Here is a 23,664-nt window from a genome sequence, read left to right as displayed (position 1 = left end):
AACGGTTGCATAATGATGGTCATTAAAGCATGAGGTGCATTTAATATAATAAAGACACGAGTGCTTTAATGCCAAGTTATGCACGTTTCATACTCTACTTTATCCAATCTCATGAAATAGAAATCTAACAAAATTAAATACTACTACATTTTTCACAACTTAGAAGGTAAAGGATTGATGGTTGTATTTGTAGCACTTTCCAATATATCTGGGAGAGTTTGTTCCATATCAGACCTCGGATCAGTGATTTTGCTAAAAATAATAAAGCTAAAGTGCACTTAAAATATAAATTTGTAATTAAATTAATAATGTAATTTGAGTGGCACTAAAATTATATTACCCCATACAGCCATGTCTTCATACTCGTATTTGCATCGCAATTTAAATAACTGTACTGTTCAAATTGTTAATTGATTAATAAATAAATTTTAATTAAATTAATTCATTATTTAATTAAAATATACCAACTTGAAATTTTACTATAATAGTAAAAAAGTTATATTACGACACGAGATAGCAGATACCTACTAACTATAGACAACCTCCCTCTTTTTAAAGAGGGAGGTTTTCATTTTCATCTTTGTACGTCAAGCGGTTTTCGAGATTTCGTGAGAATGACCTTTCGTATTTATATAGTAAGAAGACTAGCCGACGACCGAAAATTATTTTACCCGTTTTGGCCACATTTTTGATTGGTGCGTTGCTTCTATTGGTCATAGCGTGTTATGTAGCTTATAGCCTTCCTTGTCAAACGTTACCATAAAAAAAGTATGATACCGATTCGGTTCCGACGCGTTACAACACGACACGTCAGACAAATATAAATCCGGCTTTATCCCCAAATTCCCATGGGAACGGGTACTACGCTGGTGAAACCGCGGCGTGTCAGCTATAAAGACAATACCTGCGGCGAGTACGGTCTGGCTTCCACACTCAGAACTCTCCTCGGCTCGCGTACTGAGGGCGGGCGTGGCGCGGGCCGGCCCGGCGCTCGCCGGGCGTTTTCTTTCGCACGAGCTCTGCCCGCACCGCTCCTGTTCATAATGGATATTATATTACTTATAATAATCATCATCAATAACAACCCAACTCAGAATGAGATGAGTTAGGCCTTAGTCCACCACTCTGGCCAAATGCGGATTGGAAGACTTCACATACAAAGAGAATTAAAAAAAATCTCAGGTATGCATGTTCCATCACAATGTTTTTCCTTCACCGTTTGAGACACGTGATATTTAATTTCTGAAAATGCACATAACTGACAAGAGGTGCATGCGCCGGCAGAGGTCATATGCATTAGGCTATCATGTAACATTTTATCTATAATAATCCATGCTAACATTATAAATGTGAAAGTAAACATGTCGGTCTGTCCTTTTCACCGCTAAACCTCAGAGCCGAACTTAGGCTACTTTTTATGCTACAAAAATTTATTCAAAGAAAACATCAATCCCGAGTGATTATTAAAAAAAAACAAAATTTCACGGCGTCGGCCTAAAATGAAAAATATTGGAAAACCTCAAATCTCATGAAAAATATCGAAAATTCAATTGAATTATATACTTTTACTGTTGCCTTTATGGAAGTCTTCCACGTCTTTTCTTAGAAAAGTATTAGAATAAAATTTTTCATCAATATCAATTGAAGTTTGTCTTTGCCCGCCCCAAATACATTTAAATGTGTGAACGTACCTTGTTCCAGTATTGCTGCTCGCTCCGCTAGCGGCCGCACCGGACGGGCCCGAAGTTCCATTAGTGCTATTGCTACTATTGCTGCCGCTGCCCGTCGTTGTTTCTAATGGCGGAAGTTTTTCATTAGCCAGCAATGCCTGGAAATAAATTTATTATGTCATAATAAAATAATTGGTCACATTTTGTAAAAATTTTATGAGATTCTACTTCCTACTAATATTATAAACGAGAAAGTTTGTATGGATGTTTGTCCTACTAATATTACAAACGTGAAAGTTTGTATCTATGATTGGATGTTTGTTACTCTTTAACACCGCTACTACTGAAGCGATTTGGCTGAAATTTGGAGTGGAAATAGATTTTACTCTGGATTAACACATAGGCACTTTTTATCCCGAAAAAATCCATGGTTTCCCGAGATTTGCGAAAACTGATGATTTTGATGATATGAATGTTTGTTACTTTTCACGGCCCGACCGACTGAACCGAATTAGCTGAAATTTTTTATTGAGATATATTATAGCATGGATTACCACATAGGCTACTTTTATCCCGGAAAAATCTATGCTTAAGTAATAAATAAGTCGCGGGCGTCCGCTAGTATTATAATATTTAAGACTTAACAATTTGCAATGATATATAGGTACTCACCTCGGCGACGCTAGTGTAGAACGAGCGCGCGACGCCGCTGCCCTCGCCGGGCTCGTCGCGGAATGTCACCTTCACCCTGTTGACGGCGAGAGGCGGCTGAGCGCTGTGCGCGCGTCGGTTTTGGCCCGAAAACGCGCTGTTTAACTCTGCGAACGTTTGCTGGAGGAGTTTCGCGCGGTCACGCTCCATCTATAAAAATAAAAAACTCATTGCAAATGTTCTGAAAAATATTAACAAGAGTTAAAAATAACCGTAAACGCGAATTTGTATTGGAATTGAAACAACGCCATCTAGTGGCACTACTGCACAGCTATTTCAATTTCTTAGATATTCGCGTATAAGGTTACGCGATAGTCGAAGTATAAAAACAATGAAAACTGCCACTAGGCACACCGTATGCCTCGCATGGGGCCAAAGACATATCTCGTATAGAGAAATAGACAAAAAATCAACCAATGGCGGCGGAGTAGTCAAAGTTCCATGGTTGCGAGACTATTGGTTGACATTTGTCTATTTCTCTTCAAGAAAGTTATTAAAAAAATGGCGTATAATACCATATTATTACGTAACTACTATGTAGCTAGTCAATAAACTGTTACCTTGTGCAAAGTTAAATCCCTCTGTTGCGAATTCCTCAGCTTCTCCATATCGCGGCGGAACTTGACCTCCTTGACGGGGAATCCCCCGAGCTCGGCGACCACGGAGCCCGGCTCGAGCCCCACGTCCTCGGTGAACACTCGCCCGAACAAGTCCAAAGACAACCGCCACCGGCCCAGCAACAGGTCGTGCGACACCGACGCGCCGAGTGATGGGCACGCGCGGCTGCAGGTAACATTGACAATTACGAATATTATGTAAACAGGTACATACCACGATAAATCGACGATAATTTTAATGTCGATATTTCGACCTAGTTGCATGGATTGTGGCCACGATGGGACTGAAGTTTGCGAGATGCGAAGTTGACAACAGCTGTTAAGGGCGGAATCGATCTACCCTCTTTCTTAAAATTTGGAATTGAGATAGATTATAGCCTAGATTAACAAATAGGCTACTTTTCGTTCCGGAAAAATTACATATTTATTTTTTGCGGGTAACACCGTAGGGCGCAGCTAGTAATATATACTATAATTATTATAGTGGTAGGCAAATATACGAATGTAGTACAAGTATTTGTTAAAGATGTGACAACAGATGTCCGTTAGTATCTTTAATTTACATGGTCTTAGTGAACTACAAAGGTTATAATATAAACCATCATGTCACTTTATAGAAATTGGAAAATTTTCATTTTTATAAAATTTTAATTTAAAGACATTAAGTAGCGGTGCTCTGAACATGAGGCTTAAGACGGCTTTGCATAAAATAATATTCACAGCGGGGCTACGTCATGTAGTAGTACCCCATGATGCAACTTCAGAGCAGACAAGTTGTTTTGTGCGAACTATTAGAGGATATTCCACTCACGGTTGTGCAGGCGCATTGAGTACTTGCGGCGGCAGTGTAGGCGCTAGCGGCAATCCGGTCGTCTCCACAGTGACATGTGCTGATATTTCCTGCGATTCCAATGGGTCAGCCGCGGTTAGCAGTTCGCCCTATAAAAATTATTGAAAACAAACTAATCAAATAATACTTGTAGAGCTTACTGAGCCGTGTGAGACTAACATTCTGAAGGACCACAGTATAAAAGTGAATAAATATTATGACCAAACAAATAAACTAGCTATAAATGGCTATGTTGTCTGTACGCCGTAGAGGTAGGTGCAAGAGGATTATTAGCAAAATCTCCCTGTAACTTGCTTAAAGACCTTGGCTATAGTGATATAGAACTGCAGCAAGTTCTGTATTAGAACGGGTGTCCAAAGCTGCTTTAATAGGATCTTACCAAATTTGGCGAGGCAGGGAAAATAACACGAGCGGAGAAGGGGAGCGTTAATCGATTGTCAAGGAATTCCTTAAGATCACAAGTCTTGGACTTTGCTCGGAGTTTTTCTCACTACCACGCGATGGACCAGGCACCCGCACGGTGAATCCACTGTACACGGTACTGAGTTCCTCACGATAAAGTACGTTGTACGAGCATAACTCAAAAAGTACGTAAGTATCCGCGGTTTGTTCAACTAAACAACCTCCAAAACCTCTTAGGTTAGATCTAGTTTTTAGATCTAGTAATATATTGTTTAATATAAAGTTCTCGTGTCACAGTTTTCGTTGCCATACTTCTCCGAAATGGCTTGACCGATTTTGATGAAATTTTTTGTGCTTATCCGGTATCTATGAGAATAGGCCAACACCTATTTTTTATACCCCTAAGGGTAGGGTAGGGGTAGGGTAGGGGTAGGGATAGGGTAGAGGTCGTTGAAAGTTTACATCGAGTTTCACGCGGACGAAGTCGCGGGCGTCCGCTAGTTGTTTAATATATGCTAGTAAATAAATAACATCAAAGGTGAGTGAGTAATGCAGGCTGCTACAAATATTTCTATCAATGAATAAATCAAAACCAATCAAAAATATTGTACACTCATTAGTTTCTATATTGCAGCAATTTCAAGGCAATATTTATTAAAATAAAAAAAATATTTGTGTTGATAAAATCATCTGCCTCTATTTTGGCTTTCGTATCACATCAGAAAATGTTTTGAACAGTGTACCACAACAACACTCAAGTATAATATATACAATAACCATCCAAAAGTGAACAAATAAGCGAAGTGACTTACAGCACGTACAATAACGCTCTTGCCCGGACTGCGAGAGGAGGACGCGCGCGGCTCTGGCGCGGCCGACAAGTTGCTGGGTCCTGAATAACAGAAATAAAAACTTGACTGTTTTGTAAGTGAAGTACCTAAAATTGCAAAAAAAAAAATACTTGCAAAAATGCAACGTGAGTGTATCTTTACATACTCACGCTGAAGAACGCTAGAAAGCGTTGTAAATGCTTGAAGTTATCGTCAATTTATAACAAAATGCATTTTTAATATCAACAGTAAAAAAACAGTACAAAGTACAAATAAATTCGACCATACGGCCCCTAAGATAGGTAATAATTTGGAGAAAAACTGTTCCCAAGAGATTTGTGAAAAACCAAATTCGACGTGGACAAAGTCGCGGGCGTCCGCTAGTTTTTTTTATTTTTTTCATTCTTTACAAGTTAGCCCTTGACTACAATCTCACCTGATGATGCAGTCTTAAATGGAAGCGGGCTAACTTTTTAGGAGGAGGATGAAAATCCACACACACCTTTCGATTTCTACACGACATCGTACCGGAGCACTAAATCGCTTGGCGGGACGTCTTTGCCGGTAACTAGCCACGGCCGAAGCCTCCAACCAGCCAAAATCCCGGTCCGGTCAAATATTAATAGAAATAAAAGCTGTACCAGGCGAAGGAGACACTGTCTGTTGAAGCGGCGCTTCGATGATGGAACAGGCTGTGTCGACTAACGTGTGGAACTCCGATGCCGAAGTGTTGGGTTCATGGTGACTACTACTGCTCAGGGTGCTAGCGTGTGGGTGCCTGGAAAAAAAATCAACATTGATATACTCAGTTATAGTAGGGGAGCCCGGGATGCTAAATTTGCACTTACTACAGCGTCATTGGAATCCGATTAAATATGGTAGATTAGATGATAGAAAGAATAAATGGTTATATACTTTTTCGCTTTCAGCGGCTGGGAAAAACTACAGACTTTAAAGACAATTTTTATTACTTTGGGTTATTGAAATCATCAGAAAACATAAGCGATTATTCAGAAGATTATTTCATTCAAAATAAGTAAAAAATTAACCGCAATCGTGGCTCGATAACAGAAATATAAAGGGTTTTACTTTGTAACTTTGGAACTCTCTCATTCCATTACGTTACGCTCAAATCATTAGATTTTCGAAATGGACACCTTTTAGCTATCAACTCACCTACCCTATCTTAATCTGACGTACTGGTTGAGTATTTCTGAAGTTAGTTTTTTTTTCTGGTTGCCCTAATCGTACCCACCAATATTAAGGGCTCATACTTGGTGGAGGTAATGAACAACGTGCAAGGTATACACCCTTATGTTCATCTACCGCGCTCGAGTAACTGCAAAAATCCCCGCTTCGACTCCCCTACTATTATGATAGACAACCAATGTTGCAACATTCACTTTCTCACCTATGATGCTTTTTCCTGTGTATATGTCTTGGTTCATTGGAGTCCGAATCTGATACATATTCAGCATCTGTATCTATGTCCATCTTTGTCGCAGTATCCTTCGCACATGATAGATCCTGCAAATATAACATATTAAAAGTATATTATGGAAACTGATATATACCATATATAGACATGCATTTTTTGAATCTCATATTTCCGTAAAATCAATCAGACTATGGGTATTAATTAGGCAATACTTGATAAGTAAGTGATACATGTTAGGATACCATATGATTTCAGAAGACCTGCATGGTAAACATCCCACGATGCACAGGCCTGAAGGCCTGGCAAGCGTCAACGTGAACGCAAAAAGATAAATTGCCGACCAATACCAGCGGCTTCGAAAACATCGCTCTCTCTTTCTTCCCATTGACGAAAGAACGGTATTTTCTACCCTACTGCGACAGAAGTAAGGTAATGGTTACGAGCATAACATGTATGTGTGTATGCATGTCCATTTCTTTACAGCACAAACGGCTTCTTACCCTAACAATATGGGTATCAAATGAAAGGTCGTGAAAAGACCATTTCAAAAATATATATATCATATCACGTATATATTGCTGTTTTAACACAAATTATTATCAAAAAGCGTACAAATTATATTGGGACCATCAAATCGGTCTTAATCACACACTCCGTACCTGTGGTTCGTCTCTGGTCAAGGTGTGGTTGTGAGTGGGCGGTGCGGACGCAGGGCGCGCGGGCGGCGACCACCCGCGCTCTGTGCCTCGGCTCGACAGGCCCAGTCGTCGTGGTACCACTGTTAAACAATTTCAAATTAAAATGAAGCAGACTTTACTTTTCATGAACCACCGAGCGATAGATTGGGGAAACTGTCGATCCACCAGAGGTAAGTCCTCGAGTAATTAATCTTTTCCTAGAGAAGAACTTTATTTACAAGTGCCGCTGCAGGGATTGCGGTGGCTTACGAAATGTTCCCGAGATCACGCCGTGGGGTTTTAAAAGGTTAAAGTCAAACAACTTTTTTGCCTCTCTGTGACAAGGTATCCATGAGGATTTCCCTACGTAAAAAATAGGTTTTTTGCATCATCTATTGATGCATTTAAGCATGATAGAGTCGGATTTTAAACTCAATTTCAGCACAATACGCATCAAGCTCTGACAGTAGGCCCTGTAGTGGTCATTAAAATAGGCTGATAATTATGATAATGACACATCTAACAAGTAATATTTATTGATGTCTTTGACAAAAAATACTCTAAATAAATCTAGTCTTTAAATTATATGTTGCATATGGCCACAAATATTACAATTTAAATACAAATGTCGAAAAGTATTATAAAAGTCGATTCCGTATAAAATTCAGATATTTTTAGCATACTTTTAACTGTACCTTCCAATGGGTTGTTAGCACCAGGCGGGCCGTCTCCGGAGGCCGGAACAGTGACTGGTTGTCGAGGCATGCCAAAAAGTTCTTCGCGGCGTGCGTTGGGTTGTAACAGTTGAGGCTGGTCGGCTAACGGTAGCGCGTCTTGCATTGTCACTATAAAAACAGTTTCATTAGTCACTAATTTCTAGCTACTAAAATCAAAAGCAATACAGACGCAACAAAATCGAAGACTTCTGGACATAAATGGCGACATTGGTTTGCAAAAATATTCTCTCATCCCAACCACACACTAACATTTCTGTACCGGTAATGAAATTTTTGTATACGTTTATTCTCTCTACTACAAATTAACTTAAAAGCTTTAATAGGCTACGTTTCACTTCGGCCTAGCTCGGACTACTTTAGCATTTTAGTCGAGTACAAACGATTTTTGGACGGTAAATCCAAAAATTGTTCGTATTCGACTTAAATACTAAAGTAGTCCGAACTAGGCTTAAGCGATCAGCTCGTCCAAAATATTCCTGCATTAAAGATATAGAAGTTTCAGAATGTACAATTTAAAAATATTAAAGAGTCAATAAATCCCTGAAAATACCCCTAAAAATTTCAGACCCCTAAAAAAATCCCATCGCACTTATTTATCCCGTAAATCTGGGGGGAAAACCCCTAAGTTGGGAACGCTGTTGTAACGGGACGTCACAAGCGGTCATGCGACTGTTAGCGGGACTCGATATTTTTCGAAACTTTGAATGCCTATAAAATCAAAACTATTAGGTATTTTTGACTACAACAAAAACTAGTGTGTTTGTATACATACATGCTTTACTGAGACATTTCTAGTTATTTAGCATGCCTAGTAACATTATTCATTATTCTTACTATTAAACGGATCCGGGGGTGGGCATCCCAAGCACAATGTGGAGTCCGATCTTTGAAAGAATGCGTGCGTGCGGCCGCGAGCGTTTTCTCCCTCCCCGTCAGATTCAGCGGCCGCGCCGCCACCCACTACCATCTCTTCTTCACCTTCTTCGTTTTCATTCTCATCCTGATAAAAAACCAATCATCATTATCAACCCATATTCGGCTTACAGCTGAGCTCGAGTCTCTTCTCAGAATGAGAAGGGTTAGGCCAATAGTCCACCATGCTGGCCCAATGTGAATTGGCAGACTTCACAAACGCAGAGAATTAAGAAAAATGCTAAGGTACGAAACTCGTCCGCAGCTGACTATAATTGGTAAATTTCGTCGTCGCATTGAATAGGTAATAAAACAAATAATATAACCACATATATAGTGCACAGGTAGTGATAGTACAGCGAGGGGCAGTATGAGTCAGTAACGTACCGGCGTCCACAGGTGCTGATGGTGGTGCGGCTGCGGCTGCGCGGCGCGCATGTAGTACACGAGCGCGTCCAGCACGTAGGCCACGTGCTTGAGCGCCGCCACGTCCAGCACGGGCAGCTGCTCCGCGTGCTCTGCGCTGTGCGCACGCAGCAGCGATAGGCAGTACGCTAAGAATTCGCGCCGCGCGTTGCTCGATTCAACACCTACAAAATACCAATATTTATTATATTTTTAGCCGACGGACGCCTTCTACAATGAAGTCTGAGCCACGCGAGAATACCTCACAGAACTACCGGCGGCAAGTCAGCGCAATTTGAAATGCAAATGTTGTACCTATTTGATTTTTATTTCAAAAGTTATTTTAAAACTGTGATATCTCCTAACATTCATTAAAATTAATGCAAGACAAAGTTATTTCATTTAATTTAATTTCAAAAGTAAATGATGTTGAGGACACTACATACTTGTATTTCATACTTACTTATTTGGATAAGGATTAATACCATGTTTATAAAAACACCTTCGCAAACTATACATAATTTTAAAACAAATTTGACAACTGTAAAATAGATTATAGAGAAATAACCATAGATGATTTATTTCTTTTACTAAATTATATCCAACGACTTTATACATACTGCTACTGACTTTAAAATACAAGATTTACCTTGTTCGCGATCTCTAACCCGCGGTCCTTCGGAAAAGCCAATGATCCTAGTGACCGGCGATATCAGCGAAGTAGTGCGCCGAGCGGCCGGCGCAGTCGAACGAGTCTCTCCACTCGAGGTACTTGCATTGTTTGAAGTCAACGAAGCGCCAAATCTGTAAAATAACAAAAGTTTGCATGTTAAACTATCAATCTACATCCAATACATATTAAAAAAATTTAAGTGTCAGTCTGTGATTTCAAAATAACTATGTTTTTGTAAGTGCTTATAGCTATTTACATGATACTAAAACATAATCAAGCTTTATTTAAATTTTCGTTTGTCTATCTATTTGTTTATTCCGGGTCAATCTCTGGAACCGCTAAACCGTTTTAATGGGACTTTCACTGGAAGATATAATAGAGGAGGTTATGAAGCAACAAAACAGTCCATCAATTACTGGTCCTTAACTCACTATCAATAGCCAATTAGGCATTATTTACTACATTGGTTAGGTCAGATTTTTTCATGTCTTAGTTAAGATTTATCTTCAATTTGGTGCATAGGAATATTTAATTAATTATTTCAAAAACCACTCACCGCAGTTGCGCTTCAGTAGCATCCATAACAGTGACGAGCCAGTCCCACGTGTGCTTCAGCTGCCGCTCCAGGTAACACTGCAGGCGCAACGCTTCTCGATACGCAAGTGGCAACATTCGCGGCAACGGCATCGTGACGCGTTCGTATTCCCACAGAAGATCGGCAATTTGGCGTATCACAATACCTATGATAAAAGACAATATATTAAATATACACTAACATTATAATTAAGTCTTGTGTAAGTTGACAAGACTTAACCATAAAAGATAGTGAATAACTCCGTCAAAGGTAGTTTTTGCGGAACTTGATCCATTTACGCTGTGCACGAAACGGGTTCTCGCAAAAGAAATATACCCGTTTTTTCAACATGTTTCATTGGTGTTCCGTTCCTATTGGTATTAGCTTAATGTTATATACTCGTAGCCTACCTCGATAGATGGACATAAATCAAAATAACATCAACACAAAAGTAATTTTTCAATTCAAATCACTAGTTCCTGAAATCAGTGTTTTCAATCCACCAAACTCTTCAGGTTATTTTTTTTTTGCAGTGATATCTTCTTATGGGAGGGTAAACCGCTTCGTAACGTAACGCGTTACGGCGCCACTGTGTCTGGCTTCCCTTTCTCTCACACATACGCCAGCAGGTTTAAGTTATCTCTTCTGTCGAACGTCCCGTGACACACACGTTTCTTTTTTATATTTTACATAGGTTTTTATTTGATGATTAGGTATATAAATAAATAGAATATACTCACCGAAAGCTCTAGCAAGGAAGGACGCTGTGGTGGAAGTAGTGTTGGGGTCGTGCGCTCCCGCCGCCGCCGCGTTGGAGGAGCGGCGCAACGACGCGGGGTCAATGAACACCAGCGACGAGCCGCCCGTCAGTCGCACGCCGCCAGCACCGCTGTTCGTGCCGCGGGTTGTCTCGCGAGACCTGTGACAATGTAATGATATTAGTCAATCATTATTATCTTTAATGGCCTATTACATGGCAATGTTCATCTTTATAGGACCTCTCTCAATGCAGAGTTTACATTTTATTAAAAGTTAATATTGATATAAATACTGTTTTGAGATCACTGTCAGATTTAAAGATAACAACTAGGAAGACCCTTAACTATGCTTTCTGTGGCCTGGGGGCGTAACTTATTCACTCTGAGCAGAGAAAATGTCCTACATACATTTTATTCGTAACTGGATCATTAATCCCTCAGATCTAATCAGAGGATCAGATTAATTACATAAATATCAGTATCACACCCAAATTCACAAACAAAATTGTCTTTAATTTTTTGAGGAAACCGAGCTTATATTAGGTATAACATATATTAAACTAAACTAAAAGGTGTTAAACATTTTTTACACCATGCAGCTACACAAAAAGGTATTTTTACGGAGCTCTTTAATTGACGAACTCGATTACAACTATGAAACATCGATTCTATAGAGACAGTTTTTATAATCACATTAGATCATAGATCACATACTTTGACAAAAAAGTGACGTTTAGCGAGGCAGGTCCTTATGTAATTAGTATGAGTTCTTAGTACAGTGATAATAATAATAATAATCGGTCACTTTAATATTTTATCTAGTCTCCTTGACGCAAATATTCATATGTAATAATGTACATACAGATATCCCAAACACGTGCCAGTTAAATATTCATTAATTACTTAAGAAAAAAATATTTACAATTATTAGATGACATACCGTATAGCCCACTGCATGGAATGAGGTGCGAGGTTCGGTCTAGCGGGTGGTGCCGATCGTCGTTCCACCGGTTCTCCTCCATCAGCGAAGGGCGGTTCTGCTTCAGTGTCTTGCTCATCAGTCTCTCCCGCCTCAGAGTCCTCGTCTTCAGGTTGGGTAGAGTCTCCACTCTCGTCTTCTGGGTATAGTAGAAGTGATGCTATACCTGTTGAAGTTTACAAGATAATCTCAACAAAATGCATTGCATTTTGTTCTATATTATTCAGCGAGCGAATGCTGCTAACCACTACAAAACAAGCAACCCAGATTCATGCCATAGTAAGTACAGGATATCCTTCAAAGTCAAAGTCAAAATTCAATTATTTCAATTAGACCACCACCTTCACCAACATCTCAGCTTTAAAATTAATGGTGTTTGGCAATTTGCTAATTTGTTACCATAAACATCATCTATATCAGCCTAGTTTACCAGCCTTGTACAGGATGAGTGGGCTTAACAACTTGGGAGTACAGGCGTCCTTATAGGAGAGGATATGGAGGTAAGCCTCACCACGCTGCTCCAATGCGGGATGTCTGGGTTTGGGTGATCATGCAAAATTCTTTAACAATCACTATCAGCCGGGATAATACTACTGGGTAACACCACAACTTCTTTCAGACTGTGAATTCTTACTGATAATTTCTTGGAAAAAACCTCATGATCCGAAATCACATAGGCCAGCGTTTCCCAATCTTTATTCTGCTGTAACCCGGTAAATTTCATACTCCTCCTTCGTGACCCACTTAAGTTTTTGGACCCATAATACCTACAATCCACCCGTCGAGCGATCATTATTGTCTCGAGAATCCGTAGTCGAGAAATTAAATCGACCATCATCTCCTAATACTTATTTAAATTCGCAGCATCCGGTATTTTTTTTGGACAACCCGGTGCCGGGTCGCGACCCACCTGATGGAAAACGCTGACATAGGCTAACCAATAGACCAACAAGGCCGTTATGATCCATAATTCCATATGCTATTAAGAAAATAATTGTTTCGCACCAGCGTCAGAACCTTGCGTAGCACCAGTCTGCACGCTACGCTGCGCGGACTCCGCATTGTCTTGGTCGTCAGAGTCACTCTCAGTCTCCACTTCCGCCAGCAAGTCTAGCTCACTCTCACTTTCACCGCCTTCCGCGCGCTCTGTTCCGTTCTCTACTACCACATGTTGTTCTTGACCTCTGTTGGCATCCAAATAACTGAAATTAACTTCATTATGTTAATAACTAGCGGACGCCCGTTACTCCGTGCGCGTGTCATTCTGTTTTTTCTTTACATATTTTGCGGGAATCATGAACTTTTTCAGGGTTAAACTAGTACGTAAGTACTTAAGTACTATTCTGTTCTAAGATCTAATTTATCTCTATACCGAATTTCATTCAAATCGGTTCAGGGTTTCGGCCGTGAAAAGGTAAAGCCGAATTTATATTTGTCTGACGTGTCGTGTCGTGACGCATCATAACGGAATCGATATCATACATCAGAAGCCATCACAACATGTCACAACACATAAGTGTAAATATTGCCATATAAATTGTATGATACTGATTCTGTTCTGATGCGTCACGACACGATACGTCTGACAAACCTAAATCCGGCTTAACGAACAGACAGACAGACTTCTTTGGCATTAGTACGGATGCCCAAGCACCTATCCTATCAGTCCTTAAGTATTCACACTAATATCATATAGGAGAAAGTTTATTTGTGTGTATGTTTGTTATTCCTTCATGCCACAACTACTGAACCGATTTGGCGTATTTTTGAAACTGAGACAGATCGTTTGTGCGAAATTTGTATAAACAGAATGTCACGCGAATGGAGTCTAGTATATATTAATAATATTATAAAAAGGTGAATAAAAAGTGGATGCACAATCACCAACCAAAAAACGTCCCAACTCAATGAGTGCCAAACACAACTTCTTGGCACACAATTCAAGTAGTCGCATTTGCAAATTCAACCTTAAACTCAATCTTTAATGTTTAATTTTGCTCTGAATTTGGGATTTTATTGAATATTGGACTATGTTTAAAGGCCTTTAGGTATAATTTTCTTTACCAATAATTCTTAAACTGTCAAAGGAAAATTGGCCAGTTTTTAAGTGAAATTTTCTATATGATTGTGCGTTTTTTTTATTATAAGAGGTCAATGGTGTATGTATATTGATTTTTACTAACCTGTCTCCCATTGGATCATCGTGATGCTGGTTTTCAGCGGGTTGTACAGCTGGGGGTATGTTTGGCTCATCAGTTTCCGAAGCATCGTCGTCCCCTCCGAGTGCTTCACCCGCGACGTCATCAGGGTATTCAGTGGCTACGGGCGTTGACGAACGGTCTGGCACCAGTGTGGAACTACCCATTGATGTACCGCCAGCAGCCGCCCGACCTCCCACTACATTGGACTCCCTGAAGAAAAGGGAAGAGTGAAAATGTGACAAGTTACGACTTCTCACTCTGAGCGAGTAAATTTGAAAATGTCTAAAAGTTATTATTCAACTCCCCAAGTATTGAAGTTTTTGCACCTGAAGTTGAAGGTAAAGGCGACGGGGGCGCAGCCCGATGCGTTGGTCTGACTGACCAGATCCACACCATACTATAAGATGCTCTCCTAACAACCCGAGATAGAAAAAGATGGCACAACACAGTAGAGTATGATCAGAAATGGAGGTGGTCACGACACTCACACACACGTGAGATTTACATCAATCGTAAAGAATAATTACAAATATTACGGTAACCACTAAAATAACTTGGATTTGAAAAATTAATGATGACAATGCGGATAGTAAAGAGACACTTGGGAGATAATATCTACTTGTTCATACAGTAAAAAAAATAACTATCTCACCTTCGCGCATGCGATAAACGTGAATGGCCAGTAGAAAGTGGTTCCACGCCAAATAAGTCCTCACTGCCGTTGACCAAGTCCACGTAAGTTGTCGCCAGCGGGAAGGGCGCAGTGGGGCGGACCACGCCCAGGCGCACGGGCGCCAGCAAGGCGTCTGCTGCCTCCACCAGCTCCTCCACTGCTAGAGCCACCAGCGCGGCGAACACGCGCCGACAACGCACCAGCGATGCGGTTATTGACAGCGGCCTGTTAAATCATCATCAATATTAGCAGCCTTTTAGATATTTCACCTGGTAACAACAGTTCCTAAAATTAAGCGTGACATCAAGATGACGGTCTACTAACGTACCACAATATTATTTACGTGTATTATTATATATTATTATTATTACTACCTGCACAGCAATAAAATAAAATTGTAAGGTTTTGGTAGATAAAATGTACACTGTTCATTGTTGAATATCATTAACCATCATCAAATCATTATTTTTACTTCATTCAACTTTCCTGAAAAATTCATAGAAATCAAAATATTCAATATAGCCATTTGAGATGAGGGCAATAAGTTATTTTCAGTGAAACTTTTTAGCTACAGAATGATGAATGTTTTATGAATTAAAAACATGGCCTTACCCTTTTTTCTTCGCAGCGCCCGGAGCCATTTCAACACTAAATATAACAAATATTCTAGCAACGGAGCGCACGAATCGACGGGTGACTTCTCGCGCACGCTCGGCGCGTCCTGGTATCGTGTCATTCTGTTGTTCTTTGATCAGAGTGTTCAGTAGAGCATCGAGCATCTGGAAAAGAAAGATTATGATTTACTAGCCGACGCCCGCGACTTCGTCCGCATGAAACTCGATGGAAACTTTCAACTACCTTAACCTACCCCTACCCCTTTTTCTAATTTTCCGCGCATTTTTTAAAATTTATTCTGTCTAAGAACCTTCTTAGAAGAAGAATATATGGATTAATTTTTATATATTACTAGCGGATGCCCGCGACTTTGTCCGCGTGAAACTCGATGTAAACTTTCAACTACCGCTACCCTACCCCTACCCTACCCCTACCCTACCCCTACCCCTACCCTACCTCTACCCTACTCCTACCCTACCCTACCCCAACCCTACCCTACCCCTACCCTACCCCTACCCTACCCCTACCCCGTTTTCTATACGTATAAATAAAAACAAAAAATTTTGCCTATAAAATAAAAAAAAAATTTAGGGGTGGACTACCCTTAACATTTAGCGGTTTGAAAAATAGATGTTGGCCGATTCTCAGACCTACTGAATATGCACAAAAAATTTCATCAAAATCGGTCGAGCCATTTCGGAGGAGTTCAATGTCGAACACCGCGACACGAGAATTTTATATATTAGATGTATATAGATTTTAATACTGAAATACTAAAAATGGTAAGTATAGGTAGATACTTGTAAGAAAAGAGATACAACAAACAAAAAGTAATGTATCCATTGACCAAAAAAGTCTACATGAATTTGGACTACCTTACCTCGTTAGTGCATTTGACGATCAGAGCGTGTGTGAATTTGTCCAACAGTGTGGTACCAGACTGATGCGGCGCCTGACTGGTGTGCGGAGTGTCGTTCTCATTTTGTCCATTCGAACCGCACATAATTGCAGCTTCCACTGCCGGCCAGTCCGCTGTGAAGTTAATAAACATATTATAGTATAAATTACATACTACGCCACCAGACTTCTGGATGAAAATGCCAAAGCAATTTTAATTTGCCTGATACCAATGAGCCCGCAAAACCGAAAGTCTTTATTCAAGTATTAATTGAGTAGAATTACTATAAATAAATACAACTTATTCATCATAAAAGAAAATTTCTGAATGGAAAGAAATACTGTAGCTTGACAACTTCGTTTGTAACACTCCCGATGTTCCACGCGGGGCGGGGGGCGTGTAGCGATGAATGAAACACCCAAGACTGTAGTGTGTGAAGTGACGTGTCGATGCACGTCACTTCATATATGGGACGTCGATGCATATTATGGGAGTGTTAACAACGAACTTGCCAGACTATAATGGAAACTAACATACTCGTATATCAGCCATTATTACCATTTTATACATGCTCTGGTATAGCACAATGACAGATTTTTTGAGCAAGAAAAATGAAATACCTACACCTATTTACTACCAATCTGTCATTAAGTTTCTCGTACTACACTTGATTTATCCAAATATGAAACGAACACACAGTATGAAACTTTTAAGAAAAACTTACCCAATAAATGCAAGAGAGCACGTCGAGCAAACCGCGGTGGCTCCAGGTCGTGGTCGGGCGCATTTTCCTCAGCGTCGGAGCCCGGCTGTTTACGCGCTGCGCGACCTCGGCTACTGCTCGCGCGGAACTGTCTCTGCTCCACAGCCTGCCTTCCGACTGTTTGTACCAGGAACAGCAGTATGGATTCACCCCTAAACATTAACTCGATGTACAATACTTCTCGCAAAAATTTACTTGGGCTTGCCACACATTCAACAAGTGGCATGCATGGGAAGTCACTAAGACAGACTAGGTCATACCATGGCTAGGATACTCGTCCTGTCACATGTCATGCTCCTCGTCCTGTCCACCGCTCCCTACTTTGAGCGCGTGTCAAAAGACAATGTACGGAACGTTGCGATTAATTGCAAGTAGAACAGGGTTTGTGGGCAGAGGCAACAACATCACGGCAGCGCGAGCATTGCGATGAGCTGCGCAAAGAGCACAGCGTAGCGTGCCTATTATTATGAATGTCTTATCAAATACCAACCACAGTAATTAATTAGACACACGAGTCATGCGATACTAAATCAATACCGACAATCTTAATTTGTTTGTTCATAAACATTCCACATCGAGTATCTTTAGTATAGCATGCCTTGCGAACTGTTGTTAGGTTACATTGTTAGAGGCGCCAAATTTTTCTCCGCTATGAAGTTGCTACAATCCAAACTGCGGAACTATTATAACACCGCTAGGATATGTTGTAGTCTCAGACCAATTAAAGAAGAACCCAAATTTGAGAACAAAATTGTCTAACATTTTCCGAGGAAATGTTATTACATATGTTATACTAAACATGATGATTTTACCCATTTCTTACACCATTTAACTAAACAAAAAGGTATTCTTTCACCGACGAACACAATTAAAAAATATAACAAACTATAAAATATCAACTACTATAAAAACAGTTTTTATAATGGGGATGATGACTAGGTTTGAATATATTGATTTTTATGATACATTCGGGTAAATAGGGTCAATGTTAACTAATTTATACATAAAAAGCAAATATTGTCTGGATATTTGCAAAATAAATGAGATTATAAAATTTCAAAAACTATTAAAAATATTTTATCGTAATTAGATGAAAATTTATACAGTTTTAGCTTCCTTACATTAAATGTGACATTTTTTAATAAATGAACTATAAGCATAAACGCACAAATAACAAAGATATTAGTAATTTTGTTTGAACGCGCATACAAATCTAACGATCATTACATTGCCTATGACGTCATTATTTCGAGCCATTTTGTATGGGGCGTTTTTCAGGGATCCGCGGCAGCGCCGCAAATCTGTCTCTTTAAATCCCTGTAGCTCCGAAAGTAATGATCACAGATACCCTGTTCCTTTTACAAAATTGCTTTACTATTAGTATACTCTTAATTTATATACAATTTAAAAAACTGTCATCATCCCTATTGCGTTAGATAGCTGATCATATACTTTAAGAGAACAGTAACGTCTAGCGATGCAGGTCCAATACTATAATATAGTCTGAGGTTTTCGTGCTATACACGTTTTCACATCAAGTTCACTATGTGTCCGTTAAGTCAACTATTACTATAAATAAAAAACTCAAGTTGATACCTTGAATTAAAATGTGTAGCCAACTGGGTGTCTCTAGCTAGTCGTCCGAGTAGGTCACAGCGCGCAGACCAATTGCCACCTACTAACGCTTTGCAGCGGCATTTCTCCCAGCAGTCACAGTATGCCGTGGGCGACGTGCGTTTCAATTTGCAATCGTGTCCTTTATGGCACACCTATGACAATTGAAAATTGAATTAATTAGATTGAAGTGAAATCAAAAGTACAGGGAGTAAGTAGTAATAAATCTACCGTTACTATTAATATTGGATATATATTTTTAAATAAATGAATTCAAATTATTTTTCATTAATAACAAGAAAGTTGTACCTTTGCACATTCAGTGCAGCAACACAGGGATCCTGTGAGCCCGCAAGTTTTGCACTCGAAAATGTCCTGAAAATAAAACATATTTGCATTAAAACATACAATAATTAGACTGTACTATGATAAAAGTAAATCGATTATAATAAAATAATTGATAAATGAATGTTCTTTTAGAATCATGAGTTTGTGTCCTGGGTCAAGCTATGAAATTTGGCGCTTTTCTTCCAGAAATTCCAGAAAAAAAAGCCGGAGTTGAAAGTTAATTAAGTAACAAGTCTCGTGCCTTAGAGAGATATACTTTAAGCTTTCAGTCTCAATCATTATTATTATTAAAGTAAGACTTCTTTACTGTATGAGCATGTAACAACATGTTCATATCAACGCGTCCTCTAAATTCATACCACTGCAGACGCGAGTGGACGCCACCGTTTGGCCCTATAATAACCTGGCATTGCAGTACCAGCAACCGAGATGGGGGCCTGTAGGCCTAGCATGCAGCTAACAACCATGTCTCGTGACGAAAAATAGACAAATCGATCAAAGGCGACGGAGTTGTCCCAGTTCCATTTTCGTCCCAACACAATGATTGATATTTCCGGTTGAGCGACTATTGCTTTGTTATCCCAGTCAACGTTTGATATTAGTCTATTTCTCTTCACGAGTTAGTCGTATGTTTGGCCGATGGCGATATATACCTGATTAATGTGATCCATTCCTGTCCAAGTGAAGCTGCATGTGTCATTGCAACACAGAACCAGCAAGGGCGAATGGTCCGGGTGTGCGTTGGGCGGGAAGATGGCCGCCGAGCGCTGGGTCTCGTCAGCGTCCGCGCACGAACGTATCGAGTCGAGTATGACGAGCGCCGCGCGGTACGCACGCTCCGACACCGCGGCCATCAAAGGCGTCTGCCCCATGCCGTCCCTATAATTTAAAATTTAAATAATATAACGAACAAGAATTTAAAGATCCTTCTGGTTGGTAAAGACATTTTTATAAAATGGGCTATAGAATGTTAGCGCTACTGGAATTAAGTTTATATTATTTTTTAAGACTCAAAACACCGAACTGCCGAGCAGCTATGTAAGTCTGCCCGGTTCAGTTTAGTTTATAACTTACGCTGAAGAAATTAGCAGTGAAATAGGGTCGTATTTTATTTATTATTATATATTTTATTCGCTTGTAAAAAAGGATGAGCATAAAAGAAATAAATATCGTAACACTCCTGATGTTGCATGCGGGGCGGGGAGCGCGTAACGATGAATGAAAAACCCAGTGCGCACGATTTCACACCCGTGCAGTCATTCCGCCCGACACCTTGGGCCAGCGTGGTGGACTATCGGCCTAACTCCTCTCATTCTGAGAGGAGACTCAAGCTCAGCAGTGAGCCGAATATGGGTTGATAATGATGATGACTTACTTAGCGGTAAGCAGCTGCATGAGGAACGGCTGCAGCGCGGAGCTCTCGCAGAGGGCGCGCAGGGCGGCCAGCGCGTTCCCGCGGCGCTCGGCGGGGTCGGCGCTCACTGCACTACCTCCGTTGGTGCCACTGCTGGTTATTTTTCTAAGATAAACAACGAAATAGTCCTGTTGTCACAGTAATCTTCATTTTACTTTTGACAGTGTAGACTATGTAATGGTGAAGTATCAGAAGTATATTGTTCAGAAGTATATAGAACTCAAGCATGCATTGCATTTTTGTCTATAAATGAGCACAAGTTATTTATGCCGCTGTTATGTAATGAGGGCCATTGTAGCACGAGTGAATTTTGTGTGCCGAGTGCTACAATAGCCAATTACATTCAGTGGCATACAATACTTTTACTACAACCGTGATAAAAGGAATAAATTGTTTTATTCCTTTAATCACGGTCGTAGAAAAGTAACAAAACTTGGTAAATACTACTAATTTTATAAATGCAAAAGTTTGTATGGATGTTGATGTAATGGTAATGTATGTTTGTAAGGATGTTTGTTACTCTTCAACGTCTACTACTGAACTAATTTTTTTGAAATTTGAAATGGAAATAGATTTTACTCTGGATTAATGCTTTTGATCCCGGAAAATCCATGGTTTCCGAGGGATTTGTGAAAAACTAAATTTCACGCAGACGAAGTCGCGGGCGTTTGCTAGTAATATATAATTGCCGTTGGGCATGGCCTCCTCGATTTTGCATTGGCATGGCCTCCTAGAATTTGTATTGGCGTGGCCTTCTAGATATAGCCAATGCTATGGAACAATTTGAAATTAAAAAAACAATCATTGCAGCGCAGTTTACCCGTGTGGTAATGCACATTACCAAACGATCTGTAGGAATGGTGTGAGGTTTTATATTGAGGAATTTACGAAAAAAAAACCAATTTATATCAAAAACCTAGTTTGATAAAAACAAAGTTATATCTGTGTGAAATGTAATGTTTTTATATTAATAATTGATGGTACATTCATCTGCTTGGTTGGTACAATTTTAAGTAGAAAACAATCGCATATACCAATATCAAATTGCAGAGCACATACACTAAAAACAAATAGTGTATTTTTTGTAAAGCCATCCTACATTTTGTTTACACATATCTATACTTATAATAAATCTGTAGAGAGGTCAATTCTGTACATGAAATATATTTTCAAAATAACTATCAGGAGGGTGATTACTTGATTAGTGATCAATACTGATGCCAAAAATGCAATCAGTTAAATTTTTGTCTGTCTGTCTGTCTGTATGTATGTATGTTCGTTAGAGAAACAAGAACTACTCGACGGATTTTAACGAAACTTGGTTCAATTATTCTTCATACTCCTAGACAGGCTATAGTATATTTTTCATTACGTTACGATAAATATGAGCAGAGCAGTGAAGGGAAATGTTGGGAAAACAGAGATGTTACTCCATATTTTAAACTTCCTAGCGTGGTAGGGTAGGGGTATAGTAGGAGTAGGGCAGGGGTAGGGTAGGGGTATGGTAGGAGTAGGGTTGGGTAGGGTAGTAATAGGTTGGGTGTAGGGTAGGAATAGGCTCGAGTCCCTACTCATCCCCTGTATGGTAGGGTAGCTGTAGAGTAGGAGTAGGGTACGGTAGTAGTAGGGTTTCACGCGGACGAAGGGAAAATTGTTATTTTTATTAGTATTCTAACAAAAATAACAATTTTCTAAATACACCAAAAAAATAACAAAACGCCAAGCTGTGTTCGGTCGCCTAAATATTAATAACAATGTAACAAGATTGAAGCTAAGGAGATGTGCCTCACATTGTGCCATTTCTGCTTCCCAACTTATTGACCTATGTCTATGACTGAGATTGTTGCATGGATCTCCTCATTCCTGATTCCATCACAGAGTTACATTGAGCATAGCTCTCTCCATTGCCCACTGAGTGACTGAGCATTTTTATGTGGCCCAACTATGGGCTACTTTAACTACCAACTCTCCTATCCGTAGATCATTACTGGTAAAACGCAACTTTTTTAGCGAGGTGTTAGATCTATACTGTTTACCAACAAACAAATTAAAAATGAGGGTATAAATCACTAGTCATTTCACACCTAATTTAGGTGTGAAATGACTAGTGATAATAATAATTAACTTGTTCTTAGAATATTGAAAATAAATTAGATAAATAAGTTTAGAACAATTAGATATGGTTAATATATTTTGTATAACATTCAATAAACAAACCATACATAATTTAAAATAAATTATGAAATGACATGCGTTTTCTACTTCTAATTTCTTTGTTGGTAAACAGTTCTCATCAAGAAAGGCTGTAGTATAGACACAATAAGGCACCTTCAAAAGACCAGGCAGACGCCTACTTATACCTATAAATTACAATAGTAGTAGTCAGTTATTTTGCCACTCGCGCTACCAGACTTTTAAAACTAAGTTTAGTTTTGCCAGTCATATCTGGGCGCACTCTATAGACGCTGAAGCCAAGGTGTCGACGTTGACGGATAGGTCAAGGAGGACATTTTAACAGCCCACTATAAGGTTATGCCTTTCTCCTTATAGGATAGGGGGTATAGAGCTTAGCACACCACTCTACTCGAATGCGTGTTAGTTGATAGATACATAGTGTTAGTTTACCCATTATTACTGAGTCCCATCAGGCTGTCCTCGTCGCCGGAAGCCTCGAAGGTCTCCGGCGGCCAGGTCAGCGCGGGCATCGCCTCCTCTGCGCTGGCGCCGCCGCCGCTGGTGCCGCTCGGTACATTCGGCATTGCGGCATTCTCGACTGCTTAGGAAATAATTATAGCATAAAAACGAGCATTCGAATTATATAGTAGTATATTCCATTATTATCATTTTGGATAGCTATTAGAACATGCCTGTGTATTCTATAATCTTTTTTCAATTAGTTTATTTT

At 39.7% G+C, this 23,664-nt stretch overlaps 1 protein-coding gene across 8 annotated transcripts in view; it reads right to left on the bottom strand.

Annotated features, from left to right (window-relative positions):
- Positions 1 to 23,664, bottom strand: part of LOC112043296 (E3 ubiquitin-protein ligase UBR5) — a 46,946-nt gene that overhangs the window by 7,713 nt on the left and 15,569 nt on the right. For 2 of the 8 annotated variants that reach the window (XM_024078622.2, XM_024078626.2), the window contains exons 17-43: positions 23,385 to 23,535; positions 20,721 to 20,864; positions 19,999 to 20,224; positions 19,307 to 19,372; positions 18,980 to 19,152; positions 17,345 to 17,535; positions 16,603 to 16,754; positions 15,720 to 15,886; positions 15,087 to 15,332; positions 14,417 to 14,644; positions 13,239 to 13,435; positions 12,195 to 12,399; positions 11,237 to 11,415; positions 10,479 to 10,662; positions 9,899 to 10,053; positions 9,232 to 9,434; positions 8,767 to 8,932; positions 7,891 to 8,040; positions 7,178 to 7,296; positions 6,492 to 6,607; positions 5,722 to 5,858; positions 5,063 to 5,142; positions 3,810 to 3,937; positions 2,942 to 3,164; positions 2,343 to 2,531; positions 1,692 to 1,828; positions 905 to 1,034 (exon numbers count right to left, since the gene is read on the bottom strand). In XM_024078622.2, coding sequence (XP_023934390.2) covers positions 905 to 1,034; positions 1,692 to 1,828; positions 2,343 to 2,531; positions 2,942 to 3,164; positions 3,810 to 3,937; positions 5,063 to 5,142; positions 5,722 to 5,858; positions 6,492 to 6,607; positions 7,178 to 7,296; positions 7,891 to 8,040; positions 8,767 to 8,932; positions 9,232 to 9,434; positions 9,899 to 10,053; positions 10,479 to 10,662; positions 11,237 to 11,415; positions 12,195 to 12,399; positions 13,239 to 13,435; positions 14,417 to 14,644; positions 15,087 to 15,332; positions 15,720 to 15,886; positions 16,603 to 16,754; positions 17,345 to 17,535; positions 18,980 to 19,152; positions 19,307 to 19,372; positions 19,999 to 20,224; positions 20,721 to 20,864; positions 23,385 to 23,535 — 4,442 coding nt within the window. The remainder of the gene's footprint in view (positions 1 to 904; positions 1,035 to 1,691; positions 1,829 to 2,342; positions 2,532 to 2,941; positions 3,165 to 3,809; positions 3,938 to 5,062; positions 5,143 to 5,721; positions 5,859 to 6,491; positions 6,608 to 7,177; positions 7,297 to 7,890; positions 8,041 to 8,766; positions 8,933 to 9,231; positions 9,435 to 9,898; positions 10,054 to 10,478; positions 10,663 to 11,236; positions 11,416 to 12,194; positions 12,400 to 13,238; positions 13,436 to 14,416; positions 14,645 to 15,086; positions 15,333 to 15,719; positions 15,887 to 16,602; positions 16,755 to 17,344; positions 17,536 to 18,979; positions 19,153 to 19,306; positions 19,373 to 19,998; positions 20,225 to 20,720; positions 20,865 to 23,384; positions 23,536 to 23,664) is intronic. The other 6 variants (XM_052891415.1, XM_024078625.2, XM_024078624.2 and 3 more) reach the window with 6 other exon arrangements.

Source organism: Bicyclus anynana, chromosome 4 (genome assembly GCF_947172395.1).
Source record: "Bicyclus anynana chromosome 4, ilBicAnyn1.1, whole genome shotgun sequence".
NCBI classification, from domain to species: domain Eukaryota; kingdom Metazoa; phylum Arthropoda; class Insecta; order Lepidoptera; family Nymphalidae; genus Bicyclus; species Bicyclus anynana.
The sequence above is the reverse complement of the archived record's forward strand: the minus strand, read 5'-3'. Positions and strand labels throughout refer to the sequence as shown.